Source organism: Gadus chalcogrammus, chromosome 2, assembly GCF_026213295.1.
Source record: "Gadus chalcogrammus isolate NIFS_2021 chromosome 2, NIFS_Gcha_1.0, whole genome shotgun sequence".
NCBI classification, from domain to species: Eukaryota; Metazoa; Chordata; class Actinopteri; order Gadiformes; family Gadidae; genus Gadus; species Gadus chalcogrammus.
In genome coordinates, this window is record NC_079413.1 from 2,966,609 (window position 1) to 2,984,200 (window position 17,592).

Genomic DNA, 17,592 nt, shown 5'->3' on the forward strand with positions numbered 1-17,592 from the left:
AAACTTAAGTTGAAGGGAATGCACCCTTCAAGAAGACAAACCAAAATCAACGGCTGCAACTCCAAAGAGAGCTGTGTGTGTGTGTGTGTGTGTGTGTGTGTGTGTGTGTGTGTGTGTGTGTGTGTGTGTGTGTGTGTGTGTGTGTGTGTGTGTGTGTGTGTGTGTGTGTGTGTGTGTGTGTGTGTGCCAGTGTCTATGTGTCCTATCTGCTGTGATGTGGGAACAAGGTTTTACCACATCTTAGTGTCTCAGTATTGATGACAGGCCAGCCCTCTCCACAAGCCATCCATGACACCCTCCTCATAAAGCCTGCTGCTGTGTCCCTCCATCGGCGGCACTCAGGCGCCCCCTAGTGGCCGGTCGGCGCCACACCACGTAGCAGTGAGTGCCGTGCGTTTTCCCGATTTGGGTTGTTATAGCGGGACTTTTACGTACTTGTTGTCTGCCAGAACGCGAAGGATCACCGCAGGGCATCCATGGCGTCCATTGTTGTTTGGATCAAATCATTCTGCCTCGTTGGTAAATCGGCCTTGAATCAAATGAGAATGACGTCCAGAGAGTGAGAGTGGAACCTGGATCCTTGAGACGTCACACACACACACACACACACACACACACACACACACACACACACACACACACACACACACACACACACACACACACACACACACACACACACACACACACACACACACACACACACACACACAAACAGTATGGGTGAGAGAGTCAAGGCAGTGTTTCCTGGCTCGTCCCACTGGTCTTGTCCTCTGCGTAGCCTCCAGGCTGTAGCGAGGTCTACCTTTACGCGTTGCCTTGCAGTTCTCCCAGCCGGCTTGATAAACTCATGCCCAATCCACCCATTAGACACGCACATGGACAGCATACCCGTATGGGTGATGGGAGGGCTGCATTCATAGGTCAGTCGTCCACTGGTATACCCTTGGCATGATGTTTTGCTGTGTTCATTTGTTGCAGTAGATGGTGAAAGGTACATTAAAGTTAGACTTTGAAGTACTCTGAAGGTAAAATATATGCTTTTTGGGCTTCTAAGCTTTCAACTCAACCCATTTTTTCTCTCTCTCTCTTTTTTTCTCCCTCTCCCTCTTCCCCCCCCCCCCCCCCCCCCAGGTGTTTCGGTGCGGTGGCGGAGGGCTTCCTGTGTGAGGTGCTGCTCCCCAACCTGGTGTGGCAGGGGGGCCGCACGGCGGGGGCCCTGCGCACCGCCGCCCTGAGCTGCCTGCTGGCCCTGCTGCACGGGGGCTCCCTCACACCTGGACAGGTAGAGAGGGGCACACACACACACACACACACACACACACACACACACACACACACACACACACACACACACACACACACACACACACACACACACACACACACACACACACACACACACACACGGACAGGTAGAGAGGGGCACACCTATGGACACACACACACAGAGAGGCACACATAGACACACACACACACACACACACACACAGACATAGACACATACATAAACACACACACACAAACACACACACACATGCACACACAGACAGGCACATAGAGACACAGGCACGCACACACACAGACAGGCATACACACAGACGGGCATGCACACAGACAGGCATGCAGACACAAACACACTCAGACAAGCAGTCGCACACACATGCACACACAGACAGGCACACACAGACACAGGTACACACACACACAGGAGCACACACACACAAACACAGGCACACAGACACACACACACACAGAACAGTCACAAACGCACGTTCACATAAGAACACAGACATAAATATATCCTCATAAACACGTGCAAACTATAAAACACACACATGGGTGGAGGACACGTAATGGTTACCCCAGGCTGGGACCCCTGCGTTCCCAGAGACCTGTGAATTAGATCGGGTGGACGTAAGGAGCTGGATGACACCACTGGAAACGTGTGGAGCTCCGCAGAAAAACACTTCCCCACAAGATGACTCATCTGCAAAGAGGAAAACACACGCTTGGTCAATCGTTCAAGCCCGTCCGCACATGGCCTTTCACTTCAAACCCTCCTGGTTTAGTAATCGCCCGTCAAAACAGAGTCTCCCACCTGGCTGCCTAGTCAAGTGTAGGGTGTGTTGACTCCCTCTCTCTTTCCCTCTCTTTCTCTCTCCCTCGCTCGATCGCTTCCTTTCTCTCGCTCGCCAACTTTTTCACTGGCTCTCTCCCTCCATCCCTCCCTTCTTCCCTCCCTCTCCGTCTCTCTCTCTCTCCCTCTTTCTCTCTCTCTCTCTCCCTCCCTCTCTCTCTCCACCCGTTCGGTCTGAGGTTTGGATGGAATGGGGAGCAGGTGTTGTTGGGTGGGGGCAGCTGTCTGTATACCTTGGTCCCTGTGGGATAATGCTTCCTCTGTAGCTGGACGGGCTATTCTACGCTTGAAATACCCCCGCTGTCACTTCCCCTCCCGGCACCTGCCTCAAGCTGTGTGTGTGTGTGTGTGTGTGTGTGTGTGTGTGTGTGTGTGTGTGTGTGTGTGTGTGTGTGTGTGTGTGTGTGTGTGTGTGTGTGTGTGTGTGTGTGTGTGTGTGTGTGTGTGTGTGTGTGTGTGTGTTCGGATTAATAAAGTAAAATAGTAACGTAACAATAGAGGACATATTTGTGTGTCCAAACGTTCCATCATCTTTGAGGTGTGTGTGTGTGTGTGTGTGTGTGTGTGTGTGTGTGTGTGTGTGTGTGTGTGTGTGTGTGTGTGTGTGTGTGTGTGTGTGTGTGTGTGTGTGTGTGTGTGTGTGTATATACACGTTTGGATCAGGTCATCATCCGGTCATTAAAAAAGGAAATCAAAGGGCGGAGAAGCGTAGCGATCTCCTCCACCACCGCCCTGTTCTCCCAGGCTCCATGTTCCGGTTCTCCCTGAGCGCGCTCGGCCCAGTACAGCAGCCCGTCGGTGGGCCCTGTGAATGCCATTAGCCGCTTCCTCTCCCAGACACCCTCCTCACTCTGTCCTCCATGAGGTCACCGCCGGGACGCGTCCGTGCCAACTCGCTCTCCCGCCAACTCTCTCTCTCGCCTCCTCTTCCTCCTCCTCGTCTTTCTTCTGTTTTCCGAGCGCTCGTTCGGGTGACGATGTCACACACAGGAAGGGACAGCCGGTCCTGGCCGTCGCTCCGTGGGGTCATGCGGGCTCTCTTTCGATCTGAAATGCTGCAGTATTGAAACTATAGATTAATATATAGTACATCATTATACATAAGACTCTTGGGACTCGGGGACTGCATATAATGCTGTGTACTACGTACCGGTAACTTTACTCTCTCACTCTCGCTCGATCACTCTTCCTACGCTCTTCCTGATAAAGGGATGAGATAATGTACTGAGATAATGAGATGTTCATGATCTATCATGATTATGAACACAATCAAGTACATCGATTCAGTCTTCTCCTCGAATTCCAATGTGACTTTGTCCAAAAGGTAACTGTGTGTGCCTGTGTGCGTGTGTGTGTGTGTGCTCCAGCTGCTGTGTGTGGAGCAGAAGCTGTGCTCCACGCTGCTGGGCGGTCTGGAGGAGTCCTCCCCGACGGCCCGGCTGTTCGCCTGCCGCTGCCTCTCCCTCCTGCTGGCCAAGGTGGGGGCCAGCCTGCACCCGGACGCCCTCAACAAGATCTACCCAGGTAGGGGGGGACACACACACACAGAGACAGACACAGACACAGACACACACAGACCAGCATGCACCCGGACTCCCTCAACAAGATCTACCCAGGTACACACACAGATGCACACACACATACACACACAGACACGCACACACAGACACACACGCAGATGGTTCCACACTAATATGCACGCACACAGACGCAGGCAAACACACCCGGGCACAGGCAGATGCACTCATAGTCAGACAGACCCCCATGCAGACGAAAATACCCTTTTCCAGAGAGCGATGTGAGCCTCATGGTCGTGTGTGTGTGTGTGTGCCCCCTCCCCCCCCCCCCCCCAGAGCTTGTGAAGCGTCTGGACGACAGCAGCGACCAGGTGCGCGCCGTGGCCCTGAAGGCGCTGGGCCTGTGGCTGTCCAGCCTGGGTGAAGACTATCACCCCCAGCTGTACAGAGCGCACCTGGAGTTCCTGTTCCAGCAGCTCCTCCTCCACCTGGACGATCCCGACGGCTCGGTGCAGGAGCAGGTGCTGGGTGAGTCCGCGTGTGGGAGGGGGTCGCGGGGGCTAGAGGCCGTACCACGAGGGGTTCGCACGTCGCGTACTTCGGTCGGCGCGGATACAAGTGATGGCGCTACGCATAAACTGTCACACCGGTTTATCCATCGAGCTGGGACCGAAAACACCTGGCCTCTGTTTGGGATCTGGAAGGCCGAGGCCAGCGTAGTTCTGTGTTTCCGACGATCGTGACATCAACAGTGGGAAAAAAAAAAAAATTCCACAACTCTCTCCTAGTGTTTTCGGTGTGGTTAATGGCAGATATATAACCTCACCTCAGAGACTTCCAGGGACAGGAGGGAAACAGAGATGTTTGTCATTCCCTGAGTGATTTCGGCAAATCACATCAGCCTCGAGCTGACGCCGTTTACATTCAGGATGCCCGTGAACGACCCGACAAACTCGTCCTTTTACTTAAAAGGTACTTTGTGCTTATCTCTCGAGTCAAACCATCTGCACATTGAATTCATCGCATAACAAGCCCTGCCCTAGTCACGTGATCCTCCGAGGAAAAACAAACAAGAGTGTGACCGTCGCTCGCTTTACCGTGGGATCCCGGTGTACCGGAACCAAAACAGGACCGATGGAATCATCTGGAAAGAAGTTCGATGATGAGCATGTGCTTGTGTTCCACCCCGTGAATCACAAGCCTGGGGGATTTTAGCATTGAGCGTCGTGACTTTGAGGTGATCCGCCGAGTGTTTTGTGAAGCCAGCATTGGTCGGGGGGGGGGGGGAGAACGTTGAGGGATATTGGATGATGACAGAGGAGACAGTAGAGGAGGGCTCTGCCGGTCACGGATGGAGGGAGGAGGAGGGGAAACCGGGAGGTGAGAAGGGCGGATGGGCGTGGAACCGGGAAGACTCTGAGGCTTTGATACGAGGAGGAGAGATGCAGGCTCACCAGCCGGTGAGCCTGCATCTCTCCTCCTCATATCAAAGCTTCTGCATTTTTCTCGCTCTCCTACTCGCTCATCACCGGGACCAGATGGAGCTGTGGCCTCTTTCCCACACACACGCACAGACACACACGCACGCACAGTCGCACACACACGCACAAGCACACACGCATGCACACACACAGACTTTAACAAGGCAAGTCCATCAAGGGCTTTCATCAGTTGACGTTGTGTGTGTGTGTGTGTGTGTGTGAAATGTTACTGTGCAAGTACCCCCTTGAGAGATATCTACAAGTACGCAGGCTAATGTCTGTGACATCTATTACACACCACTGCTGCCCACACAGCCCAGCTCTGTGATGACCCCCCCCCATATCCTCACACGGGGGTTAGCTTCCAACTGTACTGGTTTATCAATCGCACATCAAAACAGATGGTCCCACCTGGCTGCTTAGTCAAGTCTCTCTCTCTCTCTCTCTCTCTCTCTCTCTCTGTCTCTGTCTCTGTCTCTCTCTCTGTCTCTCTCTCTCTCTCTCTCTCTCTCTCTCTCTCTCTCTCTCTCTCTCTCTCTCTCTCTCTCTCTCTCTCTCTCTCTCTCTCTCTCTCTCTCATGACAACCACATGGAGAAAGAGCCTTCTCTCCATCCCTGCACGTTTCTGTATCCACATGATCCCCCTGTCTACTTGTGTCCGTCCTCTCTCTGTCTCCAGTACGCTCTCGCTCTCCTGCCCTGCGTTTTACCCAGAGACGTCACGGTTTCCCTCACAGTTACCGGTAGCCTTATTTTATTTATGCATTTAGAAGATCCAGGGCTGACTTTTTTCTCTTCTCTGCTCCTCTCTCCTCCTCTCCTCCTCTCTCCTCCTCTCTGCTCCTCCTCTCTGCTCCTCTCATGGTTGTTAGAGCAGCCGGTCTCTGCTCCTCTCTCATGGTTGTTACTTGTCATTAGTCTTGACAGGGTGCTGGTGAGTGGTATGAATGTCCAAGACAGAGGCCCCCTCTCATCTTTTAAGGAGGAGGAGAGGGAAGGGAGGAGGAGCAGCAGGAGGTGGAGGAGGGCGAGGAGGAGGAGGAGGGGAAGGAAGTTGGAGAGGGAAGGGAGGAGGAGGAGGGGAAGGAATGATGAGGAGGAATGAGGAAGGGAGTGGGGGGTTCAATTCTTTACATCCACCAGATCCATCAATAGTTTCCATACCAGGGATTGTAGCTCTCCCACAGGGCCGTTGGAAGGCTTCCAGGGGCAATAAGTCGTTCCTCTTAAGGGTCTGGGACCTTGGTCTGAGGAAGAGAGAGAGAGAGAGAGAGAGAGAGAGAGAGAGAGAGAGAGAGAGAGAGAGAGAGAGAGAGAGAGAGAGAGAGAGAGAGAGAGAGAGAGAGAGAGAGAGAGAGAGAGAGAGAGAAGACAGAGAAGACAGACTGGACCTGTGAGGGGGATGTCCCGACGGCCCGCTGAGTGACAGCCTCGTGTCTGACGGCAGAACCCCCGTCCCGGTCGGGAAGCGTCCCGCACGCTGGTGTGCGCCCCCCCCCCCCACCCCCCCGAGAGGACCCCCCCCCCCCCCCCCCACACTCCTCTTTGTTCCTCGTTTTCATGATCCAATTCGTATGCTTCTAGGATTTCAAACGTACGTCTGTGAAGTGGCTGGATGTCTGGCAGCGGCCCTGACAGCATGACGGACACACACACGCACACGCACGCACACTTATACACACACACGCACAAAAACAGAACCCCACCACCACAAACCCTGTAATCCCACAGCCTTGGCAGCACGTCTGTTACCTGCTAACGCTTGCACGCAACACACACGCACACGCACACATTTATGGCTGAACCAGTGCCAATAAACTCCTCATTGTTCTCATTTGTTTCCCACCCCAACCAGTTCCAGGCCGGTACCGTGTTTAAAGATTCTTCCCCGTCAGGAACAAAGTTCCGCGCGGTATCACTTGATACGCCTGCACGGTTAAACTCATTTAGGGTGATGGACTTGTCACACGCTCCGGCAGCACCTGTGCAAGTGCGGTTCCCTAAGTATTTCCCGTCCACACCAATTTGGAGTAATACTATATACACGCATTGATCTCATAGCGGGGCCCGGGGACGAGAGGAAAGGGTAGGGGTAGAGTTGACGTGTCGCCATCTGCTGGAAAACGACTTGCACTTTGGGATGCTCGGTTTATGCGGTGCATCGGCGCCATCTGCTGGTGGCCCAGCACACTTTTTTTTTTTTTACACAATATAAACGTGCGGAAAACAGTAGTTGCTAATGGGCCATAGAAGATCATGTTCCCTCATTCCGGCCCGGTGACAGAACAGTTTGTACCGTGGGCCCTTCATTTATTATGCATTCCTTTGCAGGACATCACATGAGCAGCACAATATGTGCACACAATGCAACAATTGGCAAATAATTTGCTAACAATCAAGTTTACCTCACGCTCAATGTGTTATATGTGCTCAGTCACCTTAACGTCTGACTGTGTCCTGTGGCTTCCCCAGGGGTGCTGAAGGCGGGCAGCCGGGTTCACCCTGCCCTGTTGGAGAGGGAGACACAAGCGGCCAAGGACAAACAGCGCAGCCCGGCCTACTGTGAGCAGCTACTGCTGCACATCCACTCCCTGCCGAGAGGGGGAGCTGTCGAGCCTGCTCAACCCGCAGACTCATAAAGTCCCGGTCGTTCCGCTCGCTGTCCGCAGAGGGCGCTGTCGAGCCGGATGGCAATGGCGTTTGTGCCTTCATTTGAAAGATGGATAAAACGTGCATGTTCTCATTTTAATGGCAATTGTTAATTTTTTTGAGTTCTCATCTTAACTAAGCTAGAATAACTCAATGAGTGATATCTGTCATGGGTTCCAGATCAAGAATTTAGGTTCAGATTTATTTGACTTCTGTTATTGTCATGCCAGATACACTGCATTTATTTTACTGATTAGAGAAAAATGTGGACGTTTGTTGAATGAGATGTTTTATACCTAACATGTATTTTTTTTCATATAGTTTTACGTTATATATATTAAAAAAAATACTTGCTTTATATTTTAATAAAAGTTAAAGTGAGGCTCCCCGTCCTGTCTTTATTTATTAGGTACTGTATCGTTGTGTTATATTGATCATTGAGCCAAATGTCGAGGTTGGGAGATGGTTTTAAAATCCAACCCGTTCCTATAATGTCTCGCTGGGGCTTGTAGGATATGGACATCCAACGTCCAAGTGCTGTCACGTGATTCCACTTGCCACCCCCACTGACGTCACAGGCTAATGACTGAAACAACCTAATTGTGATTGCAAAAACATGCGATTGTGAAATTAGTTTTTGATGGGTCCACTCCTTAAGCCAAGGGTATTTCTAGGTTTCATAAACATCCAAGCTTAGCCCAGACGGAAAATGAAAATGCCAAAATGATTTCTATGCTTTATTTTGCATGAACATTTTTTCATAATGCTTCACCTAAATAAACAAAATGCGCAGTTTATTATAGCTTAAAATAGCTACCTGACTGCTGTGCTGCTTATCCCCAAATGTCTAAAGTTCCGTTCAAGTTATTTCAGAGTAAAATTAATACAAGTGAGACAGACTTTACCCACACACATCTGACTGGGGATAGGATAGGTTAATTCACTTGAGGTGGAAAAAAGGTTATGTTTTTAAACTGTTTATTCTCTTCCCAGAAGGACTATCTAGACTAGGCTAGTACTTATAAATAATTATAAATATTTTTACTTTTTTTATTTTTTTAACCCCAAAATTATATTCGGGGCTAATTAAACACAGGGTCTGTGATTAGGATGTCTGGGTTCAGGGTCTGCGTTCAGGGCCTAATCGACCAGGTAAACACGCGTCCTGCCGTCCTCCGAGCTCCAGGAAACCAAGTTCCAGGTGGTTAATATTTAGCTCAGACGTCGGTCACTCAATACATTCATGATCCAAAATCTACCGCAGCTGACCTCAGATCTGGTGAACTGGGCTTTTATTTATTTCACTTCATATGTTTCGACCAATCCTGTAGCTGGAGGCAGAGTTATTTGCAGACCAACTAGACCAGCCCATGAACATTTTAAAATGTAAATACAGACATTCCTGTATAATTAAGTTAAGGTGTATGACAGCTCCCTCTGCTGGACAACAGTCTCACACCAAACTACATTTTTCCGTTTGAACCAACGTAGCTATGGTACATTGATGTCAGACGGGTTGGTAGATTAAACGTGTGTAGTAGCAGAGAATGGCCTGCGTTTGTAACGTTCGGACTTTGGAACGACTTGCTAGTGTGGAAGCGCTTCCGCTTCCGCTTTTTAATACTGCGTTTACGCTTGTAAACACATGTGCGCTAATGAATAAAACATGGCAGCAATCAAGTTGATCGATATTTATTTGACTTTTGTCTGTTATGAATGCGGTCATGTCTCCTTCGCATGGAGCCTCTTTGAGGAAGTCACAAAAGCTTTGTTGCGGTTGATCGAATAGTCTTTATTAAAAAAAAATCCATTCAATATTCATAAAACTAAGTGAAATTGTCTGAGAACTAATTCATGCATCACATTTACAGTATGGTTGATTATTATGCAGGGGAAAAAAGACAAAGAAAGTGATGATAAACATGTATTTATTTGGATATATTATTTAACTGATCCGATTCATTCATATATACCTACAATCTACCAGTGCTTTGAACACATAAGTATATTATATAAAATACAATTATATACGTTCATTACAAATTACAAACATTGCAAATGATCGGTGGTGCATTTATTTGACAACATTTTTGTGGGTCACCCTTAGGTGCACAAAAGCCTCCGTTTGCTGGGCTGACCCTAAAAAAAAAAGATTAAACACAAACATAAATAGGTATACATAAATAATGTAATCTTGTGAGCGAGTACATTTACATTGTTGACAGTGGTGTTTAACACCAGCTAAGTCCATGCAAAATATAGCAACGTTTGAAAAGTGGCACAGGTCTTTAAGCTTGATTATTTGCATTAACATGATGAATCTATAAAAACCAATACGGCACAAAATATTTCTGAAAACTTTAATATAACTTCACTTACATTTTAACGTGTACTGCTTTCCCTCTGCCATTTTTTTATATCCCGTGCAGCCGCAGCGTGTGAACGCAGTGGATTGTGGGTAGTTTTGTCTCGCCTAGGATGCAGCGATGCATCCTTGAAAAATCTTGGAATTCTCAAAAACAAAGGACGTGAAAATGGCGCGGCTTTCGAGTGTCCTCAACATTGGAACAGTGCTTTGTCTGCGTTCTATGACGTAGCGACGTTAAAATTGTACCGGGGGCGAAAATTGTACCGGCCTACGTCGTCAATAGTAATCCATTCCAAACCGGCCTGGCAACAGACGATCGCGATCGCGTCAAATGACGTGGGAAGGTTCTTGAACATTCGCTAACTCGTTCATTGAGCGCGACAAGACAGATTACATTTATTAGCGTTCCTAACTTTATATTTGTATTGTATTGCATTGTATTTATCCATTTTCCTACACAGTAATAGCTAAATGTTATGGGGATAACAATAAAAAACATTTACCAGTTAGTAAATGCCTGCTCACCTATTTACCCATCTATCTATCTTCTATCTATCACCTATATTCTGTTCTCTAAATTTAATTAAGGAAATTAAATTAACACAAGCTAGCTAGACTATGATACACATTAAACCCTCAGTTTACTAGCTAAATTCGATTAAACAATTAAATGCAATACAAATATAAAGTAAAAAGTGTTATCTAGCGATCCGTTATCTGTATTATATTAATTCGTCTTCGGCAACATGAGCGGGATTGAAACCTGCCTGGCAACGGACAACCCCTTACGTAATCTGTTGTCCGTTACCGGCCTACGTCATCAGTTGTCCGTTGCCTGGCAACGGATGACGTAGGCCGGTGTAAGTGCCATATTGGCTCGGCTACCAGATCGGCTCGGGGTCCGTCGTCTGCTGATTACGTCACACAATACGCTATCTACAGCAATAAGGTCTTTTATGGCTTAAATTAAAGAGCCTGTAATGATCTTTCATTTTGAACATAGACCATTCCCAACCTATCTGTATGGATAGTTTTCTTCTAAAAACAAAACATCCCTCGGAATCATCTTGGCTGTTAAGATAAGCCGTCCGTGTTGCCAGATTGGGCACATTTTCAGCCTGATTTGGCTACTTTGAATCACGTTAGGCTGGAAAAACGGGACATATGCCCAATCTGGCAACACAAACCGAAACTAGACAGACCTACTCGCGCTCACACATGTGCTCGCTGTGGTTGCTATGACGACAGCCAGAGCTACAGCACAAAACAGCCAATCACAACTGTCCCTTAGCAGCCAATCACAATGTAGCCTACGCCCATTCAAGCGTACAGCCAATGATATTGTGTAACGTAATCAGCAGACGACGGACCCCGAGCCGATCTGGTAGCCGAGCCAATATGGTACTTACACCGGTACCATTTTCGCCCCCGGTACAATTTTAACGTGACAGCGGCCGTTGAGCATGCTTCCTTGACATTGGGACACAGCCACATGAATAGGCTTGAATTTAGTAGTAATGGAGGTTTCGTATTTTTACAAAATGGATTATGTGAACATTGCTGAATAACAATCATGTAAATTAAATGTATTGCAGGAGTTTAGCTTGACATTAACCAAGTTAAAGGACAATTAAATGAACCGCACCAAACATGTAGAAGTCAATGTGCGATTTTAATATATAAACAAAAACACTTGACAGAAGTTTAATACAATTTTGTAAAGGAAAGCAGAGGAAAACATTTTCCCAAATGAATCTTTTCAAAATGTCACCACCATTCCGAAAGCAAGTGAAGAGGTTTGTGTAAAAGCAGTCCTCCCTGACCAGCTCTGTCCCTGACTCTAAACCCTGACTCTCAACCCTAACGCTGAACCCTCTGAGGGCAGGAAGACGCGCCTTCCGTGTAAAGGTTCGAACCACAGAGAAGGAAGAAAAGAGGAAGCAGTAGAGAGTAGTGAAGTAGTGAGGTTAGTGACAGACGTGAGGGAAAGGCGTGTGGAAGCACACGGTTACATGTGGGGTCAAGAAGATCACTCCCACTGGAGGTCATTGATCCATCAGCCTCAGACTGCTGAGCTCAGCAGGTCTTCTGGAGGACGAGGCTCAGATGAACTGAGGAGACAGGACCAGCAGGATGTCAGGATCAGGGCGGGTTTAGCTCAGGTGTGTCTACCCCCGACCAAACAGGATCAGGTGAGGTTCAGCTCAGGTGTGTCTGCCCGGACCAAACAAGGACATTGATTAGGTTCAATATTCAAAAGATGCAACATTATCTGAACCAAAGATAAGTCATTAAGGAGCAGGCAGGCTTTAGGGCGCCTTGCTCAGGGGCGCATCACTGTATTCTGAGGACTTGAACCCGGCACCATTGGTTTGAGAGTTGAACCCCCAAGCCCCTACCTAGTCCTTGATGGTAGAGTCCTGGTGGTCCTCAGGATTTGCCTTCCAGATGTACGGCTTCTCCATCAGTCATCCAGATTCCTGGTCTGGTTACAAACGCAATTTGTCTCTAATGTAAGGTAACAAACACAGTAGTAGTTTGTCTCTAATGAAGGTAACAAACAGTAGTAGTTGGGCTCTAAGGTCACAAACACAGGAGTAGTTGGGCTCTAATGGCGCGTAACAAAGTAGCAGCTGTAGTTTGTCTGGTAAACAACCACAATAGTATGCCGTAACTTGTACTGGACAAACTAATCCTGCGTTACAACAAGTCCACTCTGTTTATTTTAGGCAAACTTACGAGGATCCTGGTTGGTGGAGTGATGTCGTCCTCTTGGCTCGTGTCTTGGCTCCTCCATCAGCTCTCCTCAGCCAGAGTCCTGGTCTGGAACAAACAGCGTGAGTCTGGCCCTAAAGTCTGGTAACAAACATGTCGTTTGTCTTATTTTTAAGCCCTTTATTTCCAGTTTGTTTGGTTAATACAAACTTACAATCCTTGTTGGTAGAGTGATGTCATCCTCCAGATTCACGGCTCCCCTACCAGCTCGCCTCCGCTCCAGAAACACGTTCTAGTAAGAAAACACAGCGGTAGTTGGTTGACACATGTCAAAGTAACAGCTGTATTTTGCCCTTTAAGTTAGCCATGCAAGTAAATACAAACTTGGTCGATTCCTAGTCGTCCTCCAGCGTCTCAGCTCCTCCAGCAGCTCTCCTCAGACAGAGTCCTGGTCTGGAACAAACAGCGGAAGTCTTGCTTCAACATGTGGTAAAACAGATGTAGTCGTCTGGTATATATGGTACAAACGCCGGTAGTTTGTGGTAGCAGTATTCTACTAGAAGTGGCAGTGAGTGTGATGATCACTTCAGAGTCAGGCTCCATCTAACCCACGATAGACGTCATTCCCCAGGCAGGCCCTCCACCAGCTCCTCCACCAGCCCAGGGCCTTCAGCACGGCTCCTCCATCAGCTCCTTCAGCCATGGATTCCTGGTCTGGTTACAAACACAGTTGGTCTCAGCAGTAAATCACCTGGGGACGCAACACACCCCACCTCCTGCATCTGAGGTTCACTTGTAAAATGGAAGACAAATTTAAACACTTAAATTAGACAACGTCTGCAGATTGTCGCGTTCAGCAATTCATCCACTACGGTCGTAGCAGCACTAGTAACATTAATGGCTCATATGACTCTTGCATAAGATTTAAAGTCATAAGATGATCCAAACTAGACCTAAACTACCGTGGATTTTAGTGTTTCAGATGAGCTTGGTGATGGTTACCCTCTGGTCCGGTGCTGCAGGCCCCTGTTCTCCAGCCTCAGTCTCCGGTCCACCCTGGCACCACAAGCCTCCGGTCCCCAGCCTCTCAGCCTCGCCTTTCAGCTACAAAAGACTAGCAGAGGAATGAAGACAGCAGTCCACAAGTTTAAAGAAGTGGTTAAGGCCATGCATTAAAACTAACCTGAGAAGACTCTACTCACCCAGAGCACTGACCTGTTCTGGAGGACTTCTGACAGGAGGTGGAGGTCTGGCTCTGGGTGAGGAGGTGGAGGTCTGCTGGGTGAGGAGGTGGAGGTCTGGCTCTGGGTGAGGAGGTGGAGGTCTGGCTCTTGGTGAGGAGGTGGAGGTCTGGCTCTGGGTGAGGAGGCAGACACCTTGGGACAAACTACATGTTACCTTTTTAACCTTGTACAGTTCTAGAGTATCTTCTACTGTAACATGTGGGAATGACGGCCATTATTTTAGCTTTGATATTATCTAGTTGGTAACTCTGCACCAAAGTCGTCGTTTAACTTCATTCCATTGGCTAGGGTTTAACTTCTGTGGCAATTAATGACAGCAGATATTTAGAACGTACAAAAGCTGAAGTAACAAAGAACACTAAGCAGTATCGATATTAAATCAAATATACTCAGCCATATTCAGGTGCTGGATTCCGTTGAAGAAATGTCAAATTATCTTCCACCTTGAAATGATTTTCAGCCTTCCTTGATGTCAAAAATGGGCCCGCAAGTAGAACGCAGTTTTGTACGCAGTGAGAGTCCCGTCACGTCAACGTGGTTAAAAGTACGCCGCAACCATCGGAAATTAACATATTGTACGACGTACGTGTCAGTATGTATTTAATATCAAACAAAATGTAATATCAAATATCAAACAATTCCCAATGGAAACAGACTGAAAAATAGTTTCCGTTGACAACGGCTCGAGGTTACGCAAATACAATCCAGAACGTTCCGCCAGATTCCCTCAGGGGACTCCCGTCAAACTAACTGCCAGGTGGTTTCTTATGGTTGTCAAGACTACAACTTTCTATGCTAACCATTGGGACTAAATCAAGTGACCGCACTCAGAAACTTCCCGGCGGGAAGCACAAACCGTCCGACAGGAATCCGAACATTCCGGCCGGAACCAACCAAAGAAAAAACATAACCAGCGCCTCACCTTGAGCTGAACGGAGGAAGATCCTGAAGTCCAGCGATGGTCTTCATTAAAATACAGCCAACAGACTTACCTTGAGGAGATCTGTTTGTTGCTGTTGGTCATTAATACTATTCAGTGTACCTTTACATTATTATGCACCCAGTGTGTACAAGTTATCACTCAAAACCATACAAAGAACCAAACTACCATGTACGTCCCACAACAACTTTAAAATTAAAATCCTGGAATCATTCAATAGAAAACCGTGTCTACATTTTACAATTATCTAGATTATTCAGGGTACAAACCATGCAGAGCAAATCTAAACGTTGAGCTCACAGAGAGCCGACCATAGCCCTGCAACGTCACCCTGACCGCCTCATCACCAACAGCAAATCATGCCAGCCAGCCAACACATGTACAGCTCCAGTGAGAAGTGGGCATCCGAGTGAAAGGACTGCCCATAATAAAAATAAGCCATATTCCTGAACTATCCAACCATCTGCATAGTTTAAAGATTTACAGACTGCTCCCTCGTTACTTATAAAACTCTACATCTCCATCACTAGAGTGTTGCATCCTACTCATGGGGGTGTGGTCTGAGTGAGCAGAGATGCATGCTGGGATACAGTGCCGTCTGAAGTCTTCAGTTCTATAGACACGCCCCTCAGGAGAAACCAAGTGTTTGAGAATCTGTCGCGACATCAGTTACATGAGCTGGAATATCCTTCAAGATGGCGCCAGGATTCTCAGAGGAGAAAGGCCAAGAGGAAGATGTGTGGGTTCTTCCTCTCAGCCAGTCGAACACAACAACGGTCTTCATCAGAGTACCATGGAACACTTTGAAACATTCTCCTCTTTACACCTTGAAGCCCCAGTAAAGGTTTCCTTACCTCCTCAGCTGAAGAGCACAACTTCAGCTCGAAGAGCGCACTAGCTGGAGTTCCCGGATTGGTTCTGATTTAAGGGAACCAATCGTTCAACTAGTCCTGTCCGAAACAAATACAGTTCAGCCTGAGAAGACGTGCAACTGAGAGCAAGACAAGATCCACAGGGCTCTCCATCAATCCAGCCAGGTAGGAAGAGCCGTCTCATTACAGGTCTGAAGGTCATCTTGAATATCCATTTAGGTCCCTTTCCAACGTCAGACTCTCCTTGTGGAATTCCTTTTGGTGTCCATCCTCCATTGATCCTGATTGGTGTAGTCCTAGTTTGACAACTCTGCGTCGGTCGTGAACCTCTCGCACAGAACCTCTTCCTGAAAACATATTTTTCTTTGTGATCTGAACACGCCGCTTGCATCCTTTTACACTTGAGTTGGGTACTCTCCTTCCTGCCCAGTGTGTTGGATCTCGCTCCGGAGCGTCGCTCAGGGCTCTTCATGTCCACTGGAAGCCCTTAAGTAAACGTGTGGCCGTCCATCAGGTATGATTTAGTTGACCATTCCAATATCCCAAGCCAATCACACAGACCCTGTATGAACATTATCACTGTCAAAGCAAGCCGGACACACACACACACACACACACACACACACACACACACACACACACACACACACACACACACACACATAGAACCCAGGACAGGCACGTAGAACCCCATGTCAGGTGTGAGTGGGAGACACACACACACACACACCCAGTAGAACCCTAGAGATGCTCAAAAATCTTCCATCTCATGTCAAACCCAAACACACACCACTGAGCCATAAAAGGCCAAACAATCATGCAGGGTAAAAACCTCATGCCAAATAACATTCCATCACCCCCCCCCAGCTCTCCTGCCAGGGCACCCAGAACAGAACAACCAATGTCTCAAGAGACGTAATTTATGTACAACATTCTTCAGTGGCGTCCCACATTGGTGATGGATTATGCTTGGCGTCTCCAAAAATTTGTCCCAGGTTGATTCAACATCTCTGAAGTCATGTCTTTGTAGTCCTGTGGTTTCCTGAAAGAGGGGCCTTCACAGATGCAAACGTTGCAGCTTTAGTCGGCCTGAGGACAGGAAGGAGGTCATCTGTTCAGAAGACCACTCAGTGGAGGGGGGTGGCTCTTGAGGAGCAGGATCCATATGGGGATGGCCCCAAATAAGACCTTCTTGGAAATGAAACTGTTCCTGAGGAGTCACGATGCCTGGAGGGGACTGTTGAATGTGTTCCATGGTTCTCCGTGTCAGACTGAAGTTGTGTTTTGGTCGTTGAGATGAGGAGCCCCCTCATCTCCCCCTGGTGTTTCTCTTTCTGAATCCCTGTCTCCATCTTTAAGAACATTCCAGTCCATGTAACTGACGTCACGACAGTTTCTCAAACACTCGGTTTCCCCTGAGGGGGTGTGTCTACAGACCTGTAGACTTCAGACAGCTCTGTATCCCAGTATGCACCTCTGCCCACTCAGACCACAACCTTATCAGTAAAGCAACACTCATGTTATAAAGACGCAGAGCTCAGGAGAGTAGAATGAAAGAAGACTGAAGATATCAGAGCCCAACCCATTACTCCAGCTTACAACAATAACTTGGAGCCTGTAACCATTTTAACAAATCATTAAAACCAACATAAACCAAACACCTAAG

At 48.0% G+C, this 17,592-nt stretch overlaps 1 protein-coding gene and 1 long non-coding RNA gene across 8 annotated transcripts in view; one reads left to right on the top strand and one right to left on the bottom strand.

The window, feature by feature from the left end:
• LOC130406758 (dynein axonemal assembly factor 5) overlaps nt 1-8,169 on the top strand; it is a 30,877-nt gene extending 22,708 nt beyond the window's left edge. Inside the window, exons 10-13 of the mRNA XM_056612444.1 lie at nt 1,135-1,285; nt 3,508-3,664; nt 3,994-4,185; nt 7,611-8,169. Of these exons, the coding sequence (XP_056468419.1) occupies nt 1,135-1,285; nt 3,508-3,664; nt 3,994-4,185; nt 7,611-7,777 (667 nt within the window). The 3' untranslated portion in view covers nt 7,778-8,169. The remainder of the gene's footprint in view (nt 1-1,134; nt 1,286-3,507; nt 3,665-3,993; nt 4,186-7,610) is intronic.
• Nucleotides 8,170-11,801: 3,632 nt separating this feature from the next.
• On the bottom strand, nt 11,802-17,325 carry LOC130369645 (uncharacterized). 7 transcript variants are annotated; one of them, XR_008892850.1, is made up of 7 exons: nt 14,086-17,325; nt 13,873-13,974; nt 13,255-13,579; nt 13,085-13,162; nt 12,895-12,978; nt 12,555-12,640; nt 11,802-12,369 (listed from the first exon to the last, which is right to left on the bottom strand). It is a non-coding gene; the product is annotated as an uncharacterized LOC130369645 (long non-coding RNA). The 7 variants fall into 7 exon arrangements; XR_008892852.1 differs by having other exon boundaries at nt 13,873-13,984; XR_008892853.1 differs by having other exon boundaries at nt 13,873-13,984; nt 14,073-17,325.
• Nucleotides 17,326-17,592: the final 267 nt, after the last annotated feature.